This window comes from Corvus kubaryi, unplaced genomic scaffold (assembly GCF_017639235.1).
Source record: "Corvus kubaryi isolate FWS band 111438036 unplaced genomic scaffold, C.kubaryi_AGA036_p1.0 split3-37296, whole genome shotgun sequence".
Classification (NCBI taxonomy): domain Eukaryota; kingdom Metazoa; phylum Chordata; class Aves; order Passeriformes; family Corvidae; genus Corvus; species Corvus kubaryi.
This window is the reverse complement of record NW_024582086.1, coordinates 2012159-2034006: the sequence shown is the minus strand read 5'-3', so window position 1 is coordinate 2034006 and position 21848 is coordinate 2012159. Positions and strand designations below refer to the sequence as shown.

At 41.0% G+C, this 21848-nt stretch overlaps 1 protein-coding gene across 3 annotated transcripts in view; it reads right to left on the bottom strand.

Annotated features, from left to right (window-relative positions):
• SVEP1 (sushi, von Willebrand factor type A, EGF and pentraxin domain containing 1) overlaps nucleotides 1-21848 on the bottom strand; it is a 120729-nt gene that overhangs the window by 27433 nt on the left and 71448 nt on the right. For all 3 annotated transcript variants that reach the window (XM_042015336.1, XM_042015337.1, XM_042015335.1), the window contains exons 26-37: nucleotides 20885-21086; nucleotides 20040-20215; nucleotides 18688-18812; nucleotides 15175-15298; nucleotides 14476-14646; nucleotides 12223-12396; nucleotides 8108-8227; nucleotides 7171-7347; nucleotides 6327-6411; nucleotides 5821-6012; nucleotides 3723-3890; nucleotides 1151-1823 (exon numbers count right to left, since the gene is read on the bottom strand). In XM_042015336.1, the coding sequence (XP_041871270.1) occupies nucleotides 1151-1823; nucleotides 3723-3890; nucleotides 5821-6012; nucleotides 6327-6411; nucleotides 7171-7347; nucleotides 8108-8227; nucleotides 12223-12396; nucleotides 14476-14646; nucleotides 15175-15298; nucleotides 18688-18812; nucleotides 20040-20215; nucleotides 20885-21086 (2387 nt within the window). The remainder of the gene's footprint in view (nucleotides 1-1150; nucleotides 1824-3722; nucleotides 3891-5820; nucleotides 6013-6326; nucleotides 6412-7170; nucleotides 7348-8107; nucleotides 8228-12222; nucleotides 12397-14475; nucleotides 14647-15174; nucleotides 15299-18687; nucleotides 18813-20039; nucleotides 20216-20884; nucleotides 21087-21848) is intronic.

Below are 21848 nucleotides of genomic sequence, written 5' to 3'. Positions count from 1 at the left end.
AGGATTCCCCTGCTTTCTCCCTTTCTGACCCATGAGACCACAATGTGTGTGGACAGAAAGATGGAAAAGAAATGGATCAGGGCTAGCTGCCATCAAATGTCCTATTGTTGTCACGATTCTTTAGTTTCCAGGTGCATCTAAAGTTGGAGCCCTCAAATCTGCTGCTACTAGGAGACATTTATAAATGACACATATGCAGCTGCAGGGCCTTGAGCAGGCAGCTGAGGAGCACCTCAAAGTTGCAGTCTGAGCTCTGCCTGAGGTAATAAAAAGTTTCTCCAACTGTAAAGAATATATGAAGGAGTGATTCTACCTAAGGAAGACAAACCAGAGTGATATGCATTAATTAGAAGATGCATCTGTGTGGGAGTCTGAACAGAAATTGTTTCTATTACTGCTGGAAACCCATACAGGAGTTGGAATGCCAACCCCCCCCTCAACCAAATTTAGTAAATGAAGATTCCCTGGTAGTTAGATTTAAGGAAGGAAGAGGATGTTCAGAAGAAAAATGCTTCAAAAATTCAAGGTTAAATCTTTATAATGGTGTTTATGATCTTCCTTACCACAATATTATCCTTGTGCATCAAAGCAAAACACAGGTTAAGCAGTTGTTACAGGTTTGCACTGCCACAAGAAGATTTTAAACTTCAGGTATTATTGCAATTTAATTTAATAAGGAAAGGGAAGTTCTGACTTCAGTAGAGAAATGTGCTTACATCAAAAGAAGAGAAATTATCCCAAGGTGATTTATCTATTGAATATCAGATTTTTTTCCATAGCAGTGAAAATAGCAAGGCTTGTGAACTGGCATCATTACTTCAAACATCGCCAGAAGGCCCTTGAAAGCTACCCAAGAATCAAACAAATGAAGAAGACATTAAGGAAATCACTTGAATGCCATATGGCATCTTGAGTCCCCTAACTGAAAACCCACTTTATGATAGGAAATCCCATGGAAGAGTTTATGCTTTTCAGATATGATTCTGCTGCAAATCCACCCACTTTTCCCTTTTCTTATGCCATCCAATCTTGTACTTCCTCAATTTTAACAGAAGAGCAAAACAGAAGAAAGAAAACCCCAACAGCAACAGTTGTGAAGATATATTCAGTTTGCCATGGTACCAGGCAGATGAGAAAACTCATTCTATACCTTAATAAAGCCATTCTCAAGCTGAGGTGGTTCTCCACAGGACACTGGGTGACATGTGGGCAAGCTGCCACTCCAGTTGCCAGTGGCCTCGCAGGTCCGCTTCTTCTCTCCCTTGATGTAGAACCCCTTGTTGCAGCTGTAAGCCACCACTGCTCCAAAGCTGTAGTTGGACCCACTGGCATAGCCATTGCTAATGTGGGGAGGCTCTCCGCAGCGAACAGGGATGCATTGGATGCTCAGAGGAGAAGGATTCCACTGGCCCCCTCGAAGGCATTCGATCTTGGCCGAAGTGTTCAGAACAAAGCCTTCCATGCACTTGAAGCTCACGACGGAGCCAGCTGCAAACTTGGCTTTACTAATGGACTCCAGGATGCTGTATGAGACGGTGGATGGCTTTTCACAGAAATCAGCTATGCAGTGGGGCATGTCCTTGCCCTCTGGAGGTACCCACTTCCCTTCTGCATTGCAAAGCAGCTGAGAGTTATCAGCTAGGCTGTAACCATCCAAGCAGAAGTAATAAGCTATGTCACCAAAGAGGCGGTGGCCACTCTCTGGTGATGCATTTTCCACAGGGGGTGGCTCGTCACAGGATACTGCCAGGCACTGCTGGTGGCTCACACTCCACTTGCCGCTGGCTAAGCACTCTATGGTTTCAGGGCCAACTAATGTGTAACTGTGGATAAGGAAACCACATAGGAAGTCAAAAAGACAGGCATTGTCAAACTCTACAGTTTCCTGATGCCCCTGCAGTATGAGCTTGTTTGCTAGAACCCCAGAAGAACAGGATTGTTTAAAAAAGATATGGTCAACTTCAAAGGGAAAAACTAAAAGCCTGCATGTCCATGGGTGAGGTATCACAATGGTGGATATCCCAGCACACCATGTGCATGTTGCCTCTCTCTCATCTGTCCATCCAATTACCATTTCTGAACTTCCATTTTGGCTCAAACTACTACAACAAACCTAGTATTGTGCTGTGACCATCCATGCAATCCTCAAATAAATGATCCCACTGTTTAGCAAAACTGGTTGGAAAAGAAAGAGATGAAAAGCCCAGAAAGGCCTTTTGTGTTTCTGTATTAGCCCTCTCAATCTATTTTCACACTTGCAAGCAAAGTGAAACCTCTTAGTAAGTTACCCAGAGATGCTCTTGCCAATAATGCATATAGAAACTTTAAAATAACTTCTTCTTAAAAACTCACTGTAAAATATTAGAATGCCAACAAAAAATTAATGCTGACTAGAAAAAAACCCAATGAAATAGTTTACAATAAAATTCTACCACATTAATACTGTTAGTGTAGCTGTAGTTCTCCAGACTGTCTCTGGGATGCAGGGACAGGCATTAATCCATCCTGCTCATCATCCCGCTTAAACTCCTGCTGCTTAAATATGCAACAGGCAATAGTGTACTCACAGTACCTTTGACTGTTTTCTTAATTTTTCTTCTCTGTGGTGTGCTCCCACAGAAAGCCAAGAAACAATAACCACGGCAAAGTCCCCAGTAACTTTCCAGCTGAAGGCTGTTCAGATTTTGAAGCAACATCTGTAAAAGTGTTTTGTCTTGTTTGCAGGATTGTTTTTTCAAGGCCTCATGACTGGACCCCAGAAAAAGAGCCTGTTGTGTGCTGATGTTTAACACGATCCACTGTCACAGACAAACAGCTGTGAAAGTCTTTAAAGCTGCTATCCTATCCCATTTAAAATGCTTGCACAGGAAAGAGAAGCAGCTTTTAAAATTGTAATACAGTCTAGAAAACATAGCAAGGATGCTTTGCTTCAATTATGTTTCAAATAACATTGCAAAGCTCATTTATAAGAAAAATGTTGGCTTGTTAATTTACCCTTTTACAGCAAGAAAAAGCAGAAAATCCTCTAGTCACTTTGGACTTCAACTGGCAAAAGCTCTGCATACCCACTCTGCCTTTTAGGCAGAACAGTTCCAAGAAATTTAATAGAACTGCTCACGGACTGTAGAGATTACCATGTGCCAAGGGTCTTGCAGGATCAGAGTCCAGCATTATACTTTCATGCTTGATATCATCTAAATTGAGCCTCCTCTTTGATGAAATAGGGTCTGAAAATGTCTCTACACAGAGTAGATAGAATTTAAAATATTGCCCCTCAATAAACAAAGAGTCATAATTTTAAGGAAATAGAATTTAGAACACCACAACAGACAGTTGTTAAACTGCACCAAAAGCATTCTTGCACCTTGATGCAACGTAAGGAATTCGTTATGATCAGAGCCTTGAGTTTACCCTAAAAGTATTGGTTCTGTAGTAACTCCAAGGAAAAGGGCTTCCTATTGAATTGTGCTATCATTCTCCCAGATTCCTCTCTATTCTTCTCTTCCAGAGTGTATTCAGTTGCTCTGAAACTACTTTAAGAAATGTCTGTATCTCATACTAACTTGACAGCCCATGAAAAAAATCTCCAGCGCATTTATCTTCCAAAAAGTTAAGACAGAAGTAGTAACAATGAATTAGTGTGCAGTTATAAAGGACTTATGAAACAGTGCACCAGTTTTACTTGTCCTGACAAGTGTGTCCAGTAGTGCTAATCTACATACCCTTCCTTACACGTGTAAGAGACCGTGTTTCCAAAAGTAAAGTTATCTCCATTGATGACTGCATCTTTGATGGCAGGAGGGGATCCACAAGACACAACATTGCAAGTTGGTGGTGTGCTGTTCCAGTTCCCTGAAGATGCACAGACAAGTACAGAAGGTCCCTGAAGGCTGAGACACAAAGATCATTATTAAGGCTCCCATTTCATTCCAGGTGAGGGATAGAGAGCGAAAGAGCTGCTTTGCCTCCTGGCCCCAGTGAAACTAAGGGGTCTTTCACACTGACTTCAGTAGAGGACAGAATGTCACCCTCTGTTCATGGAAAAACACTCTGATGCTGTCAAAAAAAGCTGGTCTTCATATTACTTTGAAGAGAAAGCTGGTGGATTTCATGTGGGGCCTCAATGCTCTGTGCAGATACACACATAATTCCTGCTGTAGCTTTGTCCATCATTGAGCACAAAAGAAAGAAATATTTGTTTAAGCTTAAAAATTTACTTGTATACCATCAACAGTATGCCAGTCTTGAGACTTGCAGCCAGGCCTCCGCTTGAGACCAGATTCACCCAAGGACTTAAAACATTATCTTCACCCAAAATACTGAAGGAAACGCTCCAGTTCAAGTTTGCTCACAAAAAGGCACTCAGTTCCTTCAGGAGGTAAAGGATTTTGCTTGAGTGAATGGCCACACACATTTGAAGTCGATGGTATTTTTTGGTTTCCTTAGCTGAGGAAACAGCATTGTTTCAGAGGGTGTGACTCAGGTGTCTGAACAGAGTGCGCAACACCACCCTGAGATGCCCTGGGTGAAACCCCTTGTCTCCAGCTGCTACATCAGCTGCCTTTGGGCTCCCTGTAGGTCATATCTGAGAGCCCTCCACACGTGTCTGATTCCCTGCAATTTGCTCTCAAATGGTATTAGACCCCCATGTTTAGCTGACTGAAATAAGTTAATGGAAAAGAACAACACTGACCTGTAATGCTCTTACAAATTTGGCACAGGCCCTTGTCAGGGAAGTAGGGCTCTGCCTACCTATGGCAATATGTTTAAGACTAAAAACACGTAAGGGGTGCTTGAAGGAAGAGACTGGGTCCAGAAATAATATATAAGATGGACACTGTTCGAGAGGGCTTTCTCTGGAGTGGTGACCACAGGAGAGAGGACCTCTCTCACCAAGCTATGGTAGATAGGTAATGACAAAGAGTCAAAATTGACATGGTATTTGCTGCCTATATGTCCAAACTCCGCAGTCAAAAACTCATTGGTATTGGTAAAAGCACTGCCTGGTTTAGTGCGGTGCAGATAAGCCCACAATGTGAATCTACAACTTAACACTATGCTGAACTTCAGCTGAGGTATCCATTTGTACTAACACAATTAAAACATTCACCAAATGAACATACCTCATCTGCCTGCCTGCATCTGGACAAGGAAATTATTGCAGCAGGAAAATGCAGAAAAAAATCGTCCCTAAAGAGGTCCATACGAGACCACTTATGTCAGAGTATATCTGCTAGAAGTACAAGCAGATACCAGGAGAGGCAGAAACCTGCATGTACGACTGCATCCTTGGATATAGCATTAATGAGTTAATCGTAAATTGCAGCATATTAAAAATGCGTTTCCAGTATAATTGCTTACAAATGTAAAACAGAACAAAACCTTAGAATACATTACTACTACAAAGAGTTCAAAGAGTAAATTAGTAACTTCCAGAAAGTTCCTTCACAAAAGGCATTGTAAAGCAATAGCAAAACTAATATTGGGTATGAACTACAGTTGTAGAGGTATAATGATCTTTAAAGACAAATGAAAACTTTCAGAAATAATGAAAACTATTTTTCTGAACATTCAAAATATTTTTATACATTTGATGGTAAAATGAAAGCATTACATATGTACATAGTAAATCCTGAGTGACTTTTCTGAACTGCTCCAGTTCAGGATAAAATACAGAAAGTACCCTAAAGATATAAAGAAGTCTTTTTCAATTCTGCCTTAGTATTTTATCTTTCTAAGCAATGATCCCAGCTTTGTCTCTTTCAGACCTTCTAGCAGGCATGCCACCTGCATTTGGCTCAGGAATGTTTGTGCATTTACCTATATCCATTGTCACAGGTGTATGACACAGAGGAAAGGTAGGCTGTGCCACTGAGTGTGTATTTTCCATTGCTGATACCCTGTGGACTAGGGCACATCACCAATTCACAGGAGGGGGGAGCATGATTCCAAATGCCACTGGCAAGGCACAGAATTTCCTTTTCACCCACTAAGTTGTATCCATCATTGCATCTGTGTTAGAAGAAAAGAAGTGCTATCAAACACAGAGCCTTTCATGCACAACATAATCAGCCATCCCTTTTTTCCTCATCATCCACACCTGCATAAACCATTTCTTTTCAGGGCATAGAGAAGTAGTACTGGAGTAAACATTCAGCTCTGCTAATGAACAGCCACATCTATAACCAAACATCTTTCCATTATTTTAATCCCATCTTGCTCCTCTCCATCATTTCAACCAATCTCTCAATTCAGCCATACTCTTATTTGCTGCCAGATTGTCAATCAATTATTAATACAGCACTTCAAACATACTGAATTCCTACCTGTACACCACCTTATTATGGTATGTAAAATTTGAGCCAAAAATGGCACTGTTCTCTGGAATAACTGGAGCACCACAGGATATAGCTTTAAAAAGACAGGAATACAAGAGAGGTTGATATAACACAAACACAAATGAACAGAAAATTAGGATTTGCTTTGTTTTCTCTCAATAGATTTGAAGAGGTGGAAAGCCCTAAGTAACAATGAGTTCTTGACTAATCTGTAAATGACATTTAGGACTCTTTATCCGATTTCACCTTACTGAGAAACTGAACTAACTGGAAGTAGGTAGTTATAACTGCTCTACAAACCACATGCTTGACTCTCAAGAGGACTCCATATCTACCTCTCTCTACAGAAAAAGTAGCTGGTTTTTTGCTTAGACAGTCTTTGTCAACTCCTCACTTTACCTGTTGCTTCACCACATTTGTTCTGGTTTTCTAAAGAAACTATTTCTGCTCTTAAACCGTGACTATGTACGTGCATCAGCCTGTCCTTTCTTGTTGCTTTTTATCCACCGAGACGCAGTTAATGGTCTTTAAGTCATTAATTCCTTGAACATAGAAGGCTGGGTAGAGAAGAAATACACTTCAATGCTTGCATTAGACTGATTCTATACCTCTGACGCACCGGAGAATCTTTGTTAAGAGAGTACTACTACAAATATGACAACTGTGCTTATGTCTTAAGAAAACAAAGACTTCAACACTGAGATCCAGATCTGCTAGGACAGGGTTTCATAAGCTCCCACGGTCTCTAAAGGCTCTTCACTACTGCTTTGTCCCTTCCCGCTCTCTAATGATAAAGTCACATTTCCACATGCATTCTCCCCGGGAACCACACCTTCACAATAGGGTATTGGGTGGCTCCACTCTCCGGACTCCATGCAAGTAAGTTTTGCCACTCCTGTCAGCTGGAACCCTTCTTTGCAGGAAAATGTTACTTGACTGCCAACACTGTAAGAATCCCCATATAAATGGCCATGCTCTGGATTTCCTGGATTACGGCATTTCACGGGTTCTGAGGAGGAACAGGGAAACGACGAATAATATAATTAAGTGTCAGGTTTTACAAATAAGCTGCAGGAGATATCCTTGGGAATTTGCTGAAAGTAGGAAGGCAAAGGACATGGAAAACACTCTTAAGTAGCTTACAGCCTTTTCTTTGCTTTATAAGTAAGTGACAGACACTGAAGGCTCATGCAAGTAAGCTAACCTTGACATGGACGAGCCTTCTCTAACTGAGTTTGCATACATCATCAGAAGCAAACAGAGCTTACAGTCATTTTTCCCTCAGTGAGGGAAAGCCCATTCCAGCATGTCCCTCCCTGAACATGAAAACAGCCCAGCTACCTTTTATCCCAACCTATGCCACTGTCTTGTTATGTTCATCCAGAATTACCTTGTTTGATGTTTCCACAGGCAGCTCTAGCCCTACTCAGAAACCTGTATTAAAATATTTCTTCACCGCACAGCTCTGCTCTGAGAAGTGAAACACTGTGGCCTTCCCAGGTCTTGTGCTCCATGTGGAAGAGGATTTTGGATGTGTGTGTGTCTTGGAGCAGCATCCCAATGACTGCTGTACCCATATGGAGAGGTGAGTTTTCAAGAAACAAAAGGAGACACTTTATCACAGCCTCATCCAGAATAAACTGACCTGGAGATGAAAGCAGGCCCATCCTAGATATCAGTTATTGGCAGCTGTCTTTCACTGTGGGAGGCAGGATACTGGCCTATACAGAATCTTGGAAAGGCTAGCTTGATGTTTTTCTTTCCCATACCTGAACATTTTTTACCATCTCCTGTGTAGGGAGGGACGCAAGTACAGACATAGGATCCATTTGTGTTGAGACAAGATGCATGCTCATCGCAGTCCGATCCAACAGCACATTCATCAACATCTGCAAAAAACAAACCCACAAAACACACGTCTCTAGTGTGCTATTTGTAGCGAGCACTTGCTTTAAATTTCTGTCTTACTAACAGTCAAGAGGAATTACTTTTAGTAGTATAATTAAAAACCACTCTTACTGCAATCACATTTTTGATCCTCTGGTAAAAATATTTAATATTTAAACAAATATCTATAACTCACTGTAAAGTTTTATTATCATTTTAATTATAACTTGTTCTACAGCACTGCACAACATGAGAAAACCAGAGATAAATCTTATTAACCTTCAGCCACCACTTCCACAGAAAGTATCTGGTTTCCAAACTGCAAAAGAACAGATATTGTAACTATTGTTACTACTAGTCTGGGCAGACACTCTGAGGAAGGATTCTTGCATTAAACTCTTGCTTGAGAAATCCTCTATATCTCAACCTTCCTACTTATAAGACAGGAAATCTCAGCCAAGAGGGGAAATGCTCTGAAAATATTAGAGCCCCATCTTTGATGAAGAGAATTAGACTAGGCCTGAGAAGAGCCTGCAGTTGCCAGAAATGTTAAAATTAGTTCAAAATATATTAGTTATTATAATTAACTACTTACATGATAATAGCACCTTGTGCCGGTTTGGGCAAATTTAGAAATATATCCTCTGATAGAAGGCAGGTTACAACCAACCCTCCCCCACCAGGTTTGGGAAAAAATAAATTTTCCTCAAGGGAAAATGAAAGAGATAAAAACTATTTATTTAACAAACACATGGGAAAAGGGATAATGATGCTAAATAATAAAATCTCTCACTGTGGAGAAAAAGCCTGGGAAAGTGTCAGAGTCCTCCCTTTGGTCTCCTTGGAGCTGGGGCTTGGCCCAGGGCCAGGCCCTCTGTGCTTGGTGGAAAGTCCTCCTGATGTGCTCTGATGTTGAAACAATCCAGCAGAGAGAAAAGGAAAAAAACGAAGTCCCAGGAAAACAAAAGTTCAAGTCTCTGGAGGAAAAGGAGCTGAGGAAAAAAGCCTGCCAAAAGGTGGCTGGAAAGAAAAGCAAGCCGGGCGCTTCCCTTCCCTCTCGCTCTCCTGCCGCTGTTGAAAGAAAAGTCTCTATCTCTGTGTGACCTTGAACAAGCTGCAAACTGCTTTGAAAAAGTTTTGCTCAGTTTTTCCTTCCCCCTCTCAGGCTCAGTTTAGAGGCATAGAAAGGTACAAAAATTAGTTTCTGGGCATAGGGCAGCGATATGGGATACACATCATAAAGTCACCCCAAGACACACCTAAAAATTGCAATTGATAATTTATGATCCATGTAGTTTGGTACTATGCAGCAAAAAAAAAAAAATCCCTCACTCCTGAATACCTCATAGAATCTTTTAATCTTGACAGGAAGGAAATGTCCTTGGTATATGAACAATGAGTCAAAATTGCAAAGAGTCAATTTCAAAGTGCCTAATTGAAAAGTGCTGGTATCAGGGATTATTCCCTGTATAAATGTGCCTGTTTCAGACTGTTAGAGAAAGGTAGAACTGATGCCTTAAGTCTGAACTTTTGTATTTTTCAAATCCTGTCCTGTTTAGTATATAACTCTGAAATTTCATACAGCCAGTTAGCTGCTGTTCTCTCATGCTGGTTAGACATAACAAACCCTCTCTGGGCCTGAACTCAAGGACACCTTGTTGTCCCAGGCCCCAAAATATGTGAACTAAAGCCTCTGACAGGAGGAGCAAACTTGGGGTAATTACATCACTACCTGAAATTATAATTGGAGAATTAACCCTGATATGCAAATGAACCAAACTTATAAAAGTGTGAAAAACCCGTGACCCAGGGTCCATCTTGGGTGGAGCCCCTTGGAGGCTTTTGACTGCCCAGGGTGTACCTTTAAAGGCCCTACAAATAAATACCTGCTTTTATTCTCTTAATCTTGTCTAGCCTCTGTTTTCAGGTAGCCACTTCAAGGCATCAGAACAAATCTTCATCTAAATACCGTTGATCCAGGTATACCATGCAGACACACAGCTTTGGTTCTTTGCCCATTTCCAGAAAAAACCCCACTGGTTAAAAAGGCAAGACAATTTATTGATTTGGAGTGTTTATTCTTCACTGCTGGATGAGTCAGATCAGTGTGAAAAGACCACAACACATTGAAAAGAAAAGGAGTTTCTTTCTGACATGCAGGATGACACCTGCACATTGATACCAAAACAGTTGCCAATTACAAAAGTACCAGGAAAGTGCAAAGTGCTACCACAGCACAAGTGGAATGACTACTTCTTCTGTAACATCTTGTTAGGCAAGAGACTTCCAATGAGTTGGAAGTACACTGTGAATCAGACCCTAATGAACAAAAGGAATGCTTCAGGGCATAGATGTACCAGGCTTTGCTAGCAGCTCCCTGAAGCATGAGTCAGAAAGGTAAAAGGTGGGCCAGGGTGCCAAATTCACTCTTGTTTTCATTTTCCCATTAGCCTGCTTTATGAGAGACAAGGCAAGCTGGAAGGTGGGGTACAGGCTTTTTCCTTCTGAACATCATGACTCCTACTGCATAGAGGTTGAACTATTTGGACAGCCTTGAAACACCTGTGATGATGTTTGTAGGTTCTGAAGGAGTGCTGCTGGACAGGATGCTATGAAACCAGATGAAACCTACTCCGAAGTGAATTTTGGCAGAACCAAAAGACTGTTGGCTTTTCTTTTGCTTATCTTGACTGAAAAAATTCTGTGCTGCACCTACAAAAGCTTAGGAGTCAAATCAAACATAGATCTTGCCAGTTTTTTACTGTGCAACTCCCATTTGAGGCATGACTAAGACTGCAGCGATCCAAGTACAACTAACTAGCGGATCCCAGCAGGGGTCTGCTGGAGACATGGCCCTGCAAGACCAGTGACACCTACTCCTCTGTACACAGCACAATGCCAGCCTGTCTCACCTTTAAGCTGCGTCACTGCACCTGGTCCATCAGACCCAGATGACCAGCAAGTAAGTTACAGCGTGGCAACTGCATGAGCTGTGTCCACAAGTGCATTCCCAGCCTTCTCAATGCTGCAGCTGCTTGCTGGCAGGCATGTGTGACTCACCAAAAAGCCCCACAGTGGAAAAGGGCTCAGAAAACACTGGCAAAGGTAATCTGTCCATGAAGCTTGGGGACTAAGGAGACAGTAAGGTGGCCTTTCTTTTCAACAGACATCAATCAACAGTAGAGTGGATCAACTGGCACTGTAAATGCTTCTCCTTGAGTTCATTAAAGAGTGTGAATGTCTTCCTGAGTTAGCCAGACCAGCATGGAGGGGTGGAAATGAGTATGTGGCTCAGGTCAACATGAGGTATAAAGACAACTAGCAATGGGCTTGAGCTGACCTTAACCCACATGTTCATTCCCAGCTACTGTGCAACATCATGATGGTGAACATATTATAAAGCTTGATAATGGAAAACACATTGGAATTGTGCCTAAACTGTATGTTGCAATTGCTGTATTTTGTTAAGTAACTTGAATTTATTTGTATTGTGCTATGCAGTACATTTTGTATCACTCTACTTTACCAGAAATCCTGTGCAGCATCTACTGTCTTCAGGTGAGTAAATCTGATATTAAATACTACAATTTCCATGTGTGAAATATCTAAAAACACCTGGTCAGAGAGCATAGGACACTGACAGCATACTGAAGCACAACAAAATGCATAGGTTAAAAGCACAGAATGCAACACTGCAGGACATGGAAGGAGAAAGGCTGGGAGTGCAATGCAGGCCTATTATGTATATAATTTTGTATATGTTTGATAAATGCAGGATGTGGGACATACTGGAGGATGGACAGAGAAAGATGGCAGAATGTAGTTTTGGTTTCACATAAGGCTGAGCATCGTATTTCAGAAAAGTGAACATTTTGGATTATGATTCTGGGACAGTGGTCAGCCTTCACAATTTCAGAATGAATGTCCACTCAAACCTAAGGGCACAGGAGAAGTGTAAGGTCTCAGAGCATGCAGCCAAATGTATGGCACCTCTTACCAAGGCAAGATGGTGAAATGCTGTTCCAGCTTCCATTGTCCAGGCAGAGCATCCTGGATTCGCCCAACAAATAGTAGCCACTGTTGCAGTGATAGGTAACAGTACTGCCAGCAAAAAAGTCCTCAGCTGAATAAAAGCCATTTTCTAAAGTTGGAGGCACTCCACAGCTGATTCCTGCAACATGGGTGAAAAGAGGGCACAGGCATTAGCGGAGTAAACACAGATCATCTTCAGAATAATTCCACATGAGAACCACTACTGCATATTTTGCCCCTGCAGCTGTACAATCCCATTAGCAATAGGGCCCAGTCCTTTCCTGAAGCAGCTACTCAATTCCAGGTCTAGTGGAGGGTCTTGTTTTGTGGGCGTTTGTCAATAAGAGACTTAGCAGGACTCTCCAGCTCCTGCTAAGAAAATTTTGCTAGCTTTGGAGGAGACATCTGTGGCTGAGATCTGAGTAGATGCCCTTCAGTCACAGAATACTTCTGATAAGAAATGATCCTTGGTGAGTTACAAAGAAAAAGGAAAACTGAGTTTGTCTTGCTTGACGTTGTTGTTATTTCCCTTTGCTGAAAAGCAAGCTCAGTGTTACTGTGTTCAAACATTGCAAAAGTAGCTAACAGACACTGCTAAGAGTTATGGTACTGGCCTGAGATCAGGAAGTGCATGAATGATGGAGAGATTGGAACTGACCTCACACAGAACCCCGGGCATCTCTTAGCTTGACAATAATAAATAAGCCTGTCTGATCCCAGTTACGCCAGCAGAAGGCATCCCTGTACCTGCCTTCCAGAGGTTTCTATTTATTCTAGCAGAGGTGCTTGTGTGCTTCTTTATCTCAATCAAAAAGGCGTGAACTTATTCCAACAGCCGCACAGCTCATCTTTGTAGCTACACGGCTTATAGGAAGTCCTTGTTCCCTAGCTGTGTGCAGGGATCACACAACAAGTATTTAAAGCCTATAGTAATGGAAGCCAAGTGCTTGCTGTGGAGGAATAGAGCTGCAGAGCCTGTAACAAAGACAGGCTCTCAGGCATCTGTGGGTTTGGGGATATTTAGCACCAGCAAGAGGAAAAGATCCTGGTGGGTGAAGACAGTGATTCCACTGAGCCTGATTCAATCAGTACTTTTTCAGGCCTACACCACTAGTATAAACCTGCAGTTTTTTATGCAGGAAATAGATATCTTCAAACAACTTTCACTCATCAGATACTCGTGGAACAGGTACCTTTAAAATAAAGGCCAGTGGGTGAGTCTGGCCTTCATTCCCTCAGCCTGTTTGTGGCAGGTCAGCCCTGCTCTGAGTTCTGTGCTCAGTTGGTAAAACTGCTTGGCCCAATACAGAGAAATCAGAAACACTGTCAGGATTCTGGTGGTTTGTCACTGATCACACACCAAAAAAACGCAAAGCTGTCTCTGTCAGTGAACTTTCCTTCTGCCCAGCAGGACTTGCTTTTGGGTAAATCCTCACAGGCATGCTATTCTTTAAACAGAAGATGAGACTGTGGACTTGTGCTATAAACAACTGAATAAAGAGGAAGGTATTAAAATCACATTATTTTAAAGACATTTTTAACAAATTTGATGATTTTCTCCAAATTACATATAAATTCTAGGATTATGCAATATCTACTTCTGAATCCAATTTACTATTATGCTGAAATGGAAAACGTAATCACCTCCAACACAAGCAACTGCAGTCACAAAAGAGGAGGACCAAAGGAAAGAAAAAGGCAGGAGCAGGAATCATATAATCAAAAGAAACTTGGCAGCCTGAATGCATACAACTCAGTTTCTTTGAAGAAATCCTGTAAATCTTGGAGCACTGCCAAGTTCTAACAGAAATATCTGCTGCCTTTAAAGAAATTAGTTCTTAACTTACTGAAGCCAAGGTTTCTACTTCAAACCAGCCATTCTCAGTGACATTTAAAAATCACAGAGATATTCTAGCATTTCCTGTGTATCTTCCACACTCCTAATGCCACTGAGGAGGAAAGTACCTGACAGCTGATTCAAATGGACTAATTTCTCCCATGGGTGTTAGAAACTGACTGAGAAACATGTAAGAACCTGATCATGATATAGTTTCTGCTCAGCAAAACATGAGCATAGTTTTAAGCATACATGTATATGCTGTAACATGGATAGATTCAAGTGCATGATAGCTGCAGAAATAAACAGGCCATGAATAGTGATAGGAGCCAAATAAATGCTAGGGCTTCCTAATCCTGCCAGCCCATTGAGACAACTCACTTTCACAGCGGGGAAAAGGCCGTGTCCACTGTCCCAGGTTAAGGCAGTGCTGAACAGAGTTTCCTACTATCTGGAATCCTGGGTCACAGGAAAGGCTCACTTTTGACCCTGGCTTTAAATCAGCAGAAGAGGCCCGCAGATGTGGTATGGATCCTTGCAAAGATGGGCAATCTGTGAACAAAATACATGCATACAGTAAGAGCTACAGCTACGTGCTAAAATGAATAAATTGGTTATGTGATTGTTTGATCCTGTATAAGTTTATCCAGGAAAAAGCTTTGGGAAATGTTTTGCATGCTACATCCCACTTGGGTCCAAAGGGTTTTGAGAATCATCAACATATAAAATCAGAAAAGGAATCTGCAGGAAAAGAAGCAAGGAGGTAGCAAGTATTTCAATATCATACAATTACTCTTAGGATAAAAGGCAGGAAATTTTTTTTCTGATCCAATACCATCTTCACTATTTTCCCATCTCAATTCAGGAAGCAATAAATCTTTGTCAGAGATTTCAATGAACTTTTGTTACAAACCCCTGGAATTTGAGGAATGAGGGATGGCATGTTCTAACTGTCAACTTATCAGAATAATTTACTCAATGTTAGTAGGACAAAGGCTGCAAGATAGCATAGTTGACCCCATAAAAGAATTTTATAGTATTGTTCAAGAAAAAATGGGTTCTAGGAAGTAAAATTCTAACCAGCACAAAATATACTCTTGTAATCTATCTTCACTCTTCCAACAACTCCTGGCAGGAAATCTGGCCAGGCTAGTACATTTCCTTTTTGCAGTTCTTCTGGACAGGATGTAGCCAGAGATTCTACCTATGGATTTAAAACAGTTGGTTAGGTGATGTTTAAGGACAGTGTAGGAAAAGAATATTAAAGAAAAAAGATATTCCCTTCATACGTGCATGCAACACTAGAACAGATACTTGAGCAAGTAATGTTCATCCTTTCTAGCACAAGAGGTTCCTGACTGAAGTACTTATTATTCTGTTCTTATAAGCCATCTAGCTATGGACAGTTTGTGCTGAGTCACTACCTGAAGGACTACTTGACATACAAACACAGTATTGAAGACAGCTCTTGAGACCCAACTGCATTTGTTAGTGTAAAAGAAAAATGCATCTACATCTCATAAAAATACAGTAATGAGGATGCAACCTGAAGAGAACACTTATCTATTTGCAGAAAATGTCAAATAGGAGCCAAAAGGGACTTAATGTTCAAGATCTGCATTCTGAAAACTGCTAGCACTGCATCAGATTTAAGGGACAGAAACACAAAGAGGAGCAGCTTCATAAGGCAATTAGTTGTTTCCAGAACACAAGTTTTGTGAACTGAATTAACTAGACTCTCTAAAATACTGCAGGCAAGGCCCAACCAAAGAGGGACAGGGACATAACTAACCAAGTATAGAAACAGGAACTATACAGGCCAACTAAGTACAGGAGGGAAGAAAGAAATACATTATTAGATCAACAGCAGATTAGTATCTTGAGAGAAGATCTGGTCATATGTCTCTGATGGAAAAGTTTTCTCATATGGGTGATTGGCTTCTGTCAAGTTTCCAGTGGATGCAATCAGCTACCAAGAATAATGTTCTACAGTGTCTATCCTAGTGAGAAAGAAAGGTACATAATGAACTTTGGAGTGATTTGTTCTCATATTGTCCCTACTCTGAACTCCGTGAGGCAGATTGGACTCTTCTAGAGTCAGTATAGCTGGAGAAGAAACCAGTGTTCACTGTTTATTCTGAGGCCATTTCAAAGTTCTCTTTTCAGCTATCTGTTCCAATGGAAACTGCTTAGGCCAAAGGCTGCAAACAAGTTGCAAGGAATCTGCATGAAAAACTTTCCAGTGTGGGAAATACAAGTTTGAGAATCAGCCCTTTCAAGCCATATGATGGAGAATGGGAGGGCCAGAAAGGACCTCACAGTTCCCTATACACTACTCATATTTCTGTTGCTGTCAATTCAACAAAACAACCAGAGTGCTGGTTTACCTAGATAAAATTAATGTGCAAGTGAATAAGCAACTAAAGCATGCAATGAAAAATCTTAAAGACTAGATTCCACCCTCCTCTATTCACTAGGCAACATATTCTGTCACCCTGCTTTCCTTTATGGCTGAGAATAGGAAGGTAAGACTTAATGAATAGTTCCAGCTGGCCAGAACACACCTAATGATAACAGATTACAATTGCAATTTACTATTCCAAGCTCTGAAATGAAAGAGGTAAAAATTTTATAGGAAGCTTACTTGGCTTAGCTTCCTGTCTGGTGTCACATCTGTCTTTTCAGATGAGTAATATGAATACTATAAATGAATGGCAGGATTTTCTTCCCTGTCCTAATTCTATTGCATCTGAACCAAGTGGGAATTCAATCAGATCTGTCATTAAAGGGGAAACTACTGAGAAAGCTAAAGAAAATCGCACTTAAAACTCTTCACCAGTGTGCCCTGTAAAAATCACACGTATGCTTATCAGCTTCAAAACTGCTAGTGAACAAAGACTTGAAGATCTGACTTGGCAATGCAACAGTTGGTGACCCTAAAAGCCAAGAAGAGTAGCAGATGGTTGGGTAGTTTTAAACCTCGAAGAGAGGCAAAGTAGTAAAAAAAGGAGAAACAGAGGAGACGTCTGGATGCTGGAAGCAAGGATTCTGCTTTACTGTTTTTTCTGTTCATGTTATTATTTCTTATTTGGATCATGGATAACAAACAGCTACAAACCACCAATTAGTGGTACAACTTTAAGAAAAATCAGGAGAGCAGAATCTTCTAATCCAAAGACTCTTCCCCAAAGAAATGCCTCTAACTTTAAACATTTGTCTTTGCTGTTCAAGTGTTATCAAAAATTTAACACTTCTGACCTTCAGTATTGAAATGCTAATGAGCAGAAAGTGGTGATGGAGCACTGTCATCAGGTTTGCAGATAAAATCAAGTTGGTGATAATATCACTAGTCAGTGTGCTCAAGGACAGAGTTGTGTCTGTAGGGACCTTGACAGGCTGGAGTAAAGGGCCAACCCAGACCTCACGAAATTCAACAAGTAAAAATGGGAAGGAAAAACCTTCTGAACAATATAGTCTGGGGAAAGCCAAGAGCAGGAGCAGCTCTGTGGAAAAGGACTTAGGGACTCTGGCAGGCAGTGAGCTGAGTACTGGCCAGCTGTGCACTGTGCAAAGAGTGAGGACCAACAGCATCCTTGGCTGTGTGAACAGGGAGAGAACGAAGAGAACGAAGGAAGGAATTATTCCTTCTCAGTGCTTGTTAGATCACATCTGGAGTACTGCATTCCATTTTGGGCTCCTCCTCATGACAAGAAAGACATTGACAAGTTGGAACAAGTTCAGGGATGGGATGGAACATTTGCTCTGGGAGGAGAGGCTGGTTCAGCCTAGAGCAGAAGCAGCTATGGGCACACCTCACAGCAGCCTCCAGTGTGTATGGGGAGATTATAAAGTACATAGAGTCAGGCTTCTACAGCAGCCCACGGTGGGAGACACAACCAGTAGTCATAGATGGAAGTAGGAGGTGCCAACTAGGAATAGAGAAACAAATTCCAATCAGAGGATAACTGAGCACTGATGCTTGTGTCCCAGAAAAGTTGAGGGATCACTGTCCTTGAAGACGCCTTTAAATCTTTATTAACTTTTAACTCAGTGGAAGTTTAGTGCTGCCAAGCCTTTACTTTTTGTACCTGATTAGATTTAACTCAATATTCAGTTATCCTGCCCTTTCAGACTTTTCCTGAGACTATATAGACCAGATTTTTCAGTGTCTAATGCATTGACAGAAATTCTGAAGTCTCCCCTCTGAAGTTTTAACAGTGCCTTCACACAGCAGAATAAGGAAACTGTATGTGGTCTGTAAAACAAGTGCTTAGCTTGCTTCATTGGATTTTTCTCTCTTCTAGCAGTACTGTTAACTTTCATGCATGACTTCCTTTCTGTTTTGAAGCCACATACTACAGAAAGGCTCAATCGAAATAGAAGATGACTCAGTGTTGATTTTACCAGACTTAGTTTTGCTTAAAGCGACTTTACTTACTACATTGAGCTTATTACCCTAAGTCAGAACTCCATCTAGTCCCCACTGACTTCTGAGGGAGTAGAGGTCTACCCAATATGCTAACTTGGAATGCCTTCTCAAATGTTCATCCTATGCTCAGAGCCCTCTGGTCGAACACTGCAGTAAGGATTTACCTGCTGTGGAGAAAGTACATGGTCCCAAATGTTGAGCTGGCTGATGGAGCCCACAAAAGATTCAGCTGGGTTGAATCCTTCTCCTTTTTGATCTTGCTCTTGACCCAGCACAAGTGCACCACCACCTAAACTCAGAATTTGAAGACGGGTGGGAAACAAAGCCTTACAGCAGGGATCCCATAAGAAGATTAAAAACTAAGCAAAACAAAGCTTTTTGTACCCTGTGTTACTAGGGTTTTGCAGTGAAGACCACCCACCTTCAACAAACTCTCTCAGCAAAACCTCTGGGAAGCCTTATGCTAGGCTGAGGTAGGTCAACATAACAATTTGGAAGTGACTGTCAAATACATATAGGAACAGAAATCACCTATGGCCGCAATTTAAAATGCAGTTTTGAGCAGGTGGGGCATATTTTACAGTACTAACTTACATTTCCTGCTTTAAACAAAAGCTTACAAAGTCGTACAGGTCAAATGTGATTCCATACCCTCTGAAGCACACTGACGGTAGTCAATGCTCTGAGACATGGTGCACAAGTTAAATTTCCTCTCCTTGACCAGTAACATGTGAACATGCATTTTGTTCATCATAGGGTATGTGGACAAGGTCAGAAAGTAATGGTGGCAGTACTCTTCCTGAGGTCTTAGAGAACTCCAAGGTAATTGTGAAAGACAGGAGGAAGCATAAGGCACATGGACTAAAATGTTTCAGTATTTAATTTTTTATTTTAATAAAATAGTCTTTTGAAGCTCCATGTAAATTTGGATAGCAGTATGCAAACAGTATCAAACCAGACTCTCTTTGCAGCCACATAACACCAGGCTTTTTCTAGCTCTTCAATGCTGAAGATACTTCTTTTCCTGTCCTCTGATATGACTCTATAGATGACTGATCACAGGAAAAAAATGAAAGAGCAAACCCCACCTTGTTAGGAAAAAAATACAAAGATAACTTTAAATAGGTGACTGAAAAGAACAGGAGAAGGCTAGGCTAATCAACTCTGAACACACATATGTAAGGAAAATGCCAGATAAACTTAATTTTGTTGAGTGAGAAACTTGTTCTCACAAAGCCATTCCAGAACTTGGTCTGCACAGGTTCCTTTGTGGACTAAACTGCTTTGTCCATAAAAGAAGTTACCTACTAATTTATCCCAGAATGGCGCATTTTGTCCTCAGTGATGCCGAGTGAGGGGAACTGTCCTCACAAAAAAGAACAGCAAACATGAGCTTTTCATAAATGCTGAAAATGTGAACATCTACTAAAAACACCTAAATAAAAATTTTCTTGCATATTCTGCACTAAAAACAGAATGAAGGCAACAGACGTGGTATAAAATGAATGAAGCATACCAGGGATCTTTGATCCAACAGAGAGCCCACTGCCTCCATCGGACAGTTTTCCATCGATGTACACCTTCCATGCCCCATCCGTGCATGTCCATGTGACCGCAATGTGATGCCAGTTTCCATCATTCACTGAAGGACAGTCTGTTATCTTCTCTTTCCCATTCACATAAAGAACCCAGCTGCATGCAAGGAAGACACAGGCATACTCAGCTGCATGCAGCAACTTTACAAGCGTGGTCTGTCCCCCATGACTCAAATAAATGTTATTTGACTAACAAGGTAACTGTGACTGTATCATATGAGAAACCTCTCTTGAAAGATCATCACAGATGGTATCTCTCTCCCAGATGACTTGGAAATTGGTTATCATATGCAAAGCATAGTGAAATAAGTAACATGTTTTTGTAACAAAATATAAAGGCTCAAGTCATGGCTACATAGTGAATTCTTAAACTTTCCTGTTGAGTTTGGAGTCACACTACAAGTCATACTCTGCTTTTGTAAAAGTACAAGTCATACTCTGCTTTTAGAATCATGCTAGAAGTACTCTGAGTGCTGAGCTCCATTTAATCCACTTATTGTCTCAACAAGCCATTTAGATAAGACGTGAATGTAGTCCACAAAAATTGTCTTCTAAATTCACTGCTCTCTTGCCATTACTCTTCTACAGAGCAAAAAGTGATGGAAACAAAGCAAGGAGAAAAGCAAAACAAAGATACAACTCTGTCAAGGGAGTTTGGATGCAGATTTTTCTACCCCAAAGTAGGCAAAACTTAGACTTCTGTTCTACACTTCCTTTATCAATCCAAGACATTTGTAAGCTATAGAAAAGCAGAACTGTGATTTACCCATTGTAATCAGTCAGAAGAAATGCATTATCACTTCCATTCTCCACTGCATAAGAAATGGGAGTCCCATAGTTTGTGGTGTCAGTAGATTTCATCCAGAATGTGCAGGTGATGCCACCAAGAGACGGTAAAACACCATCAAGCATGACGTATCCATAGATACCAGAGACTTCAAAATCAAGATTGAAACCAGAGGACTGTTCTGCAGCAAAGACAAAGAATTTTCAGAACACTATTCACACAAACAGAAAAAGAATTAAATGAAATCTAAGCAAATGCAATAAAGTGGAATGAAGCCCTTCTACAAAAAATATTCATTTTAAATTGAATACAGGTAGAAAGAACATTTGGCAGTCTAACATCAGCCAGCATACAGAGCTTTCCAAGGCTAGAATACAGCATTTGAAGACAAATAACTGAAAAAGAAGCTGATTATCTAACAATGAACATGAACCTTTCTTCTCAGTCCTCTATCACTGAAGTGACATATCCAACTAGCATCTACCATCCAGCAACCTAAAGAGGTATAATCAGCTGGTTCCATTTAATCAAGCTTTGAAGAAAAACCCCAAAACAACCGAAGATTTTTCCTGTTCTGGACTTACTGCAATACACTGCATTGGTATGGGACAGCACTTCTGTGCTGCTGTTCAATGCACAGTGACATGCTTTACAAGGATGCTACATGTTATGTTATCAAGTGGAGCTCTCCTGAAAGGTGGGTGTTAAACTCTGACATAGGATGGCAGGGGTAAATGTCCTGTATGTCTTCTACTGTCTTTGTGAAATCAACATGGCTTCTGTTTAAAGAGTCACCAGCTACTAGTATACGACTTTATAATATTTAGGGAAAGGTTCTAAAAGACAAATAGATTTCCGCCTTGTTGTTCAGATGTCTCCAGTATCCCACAGGAAGTCGTCCTGTGACTCTTGCCGCCTGGCTATAGCAAACTTGATACCCTTT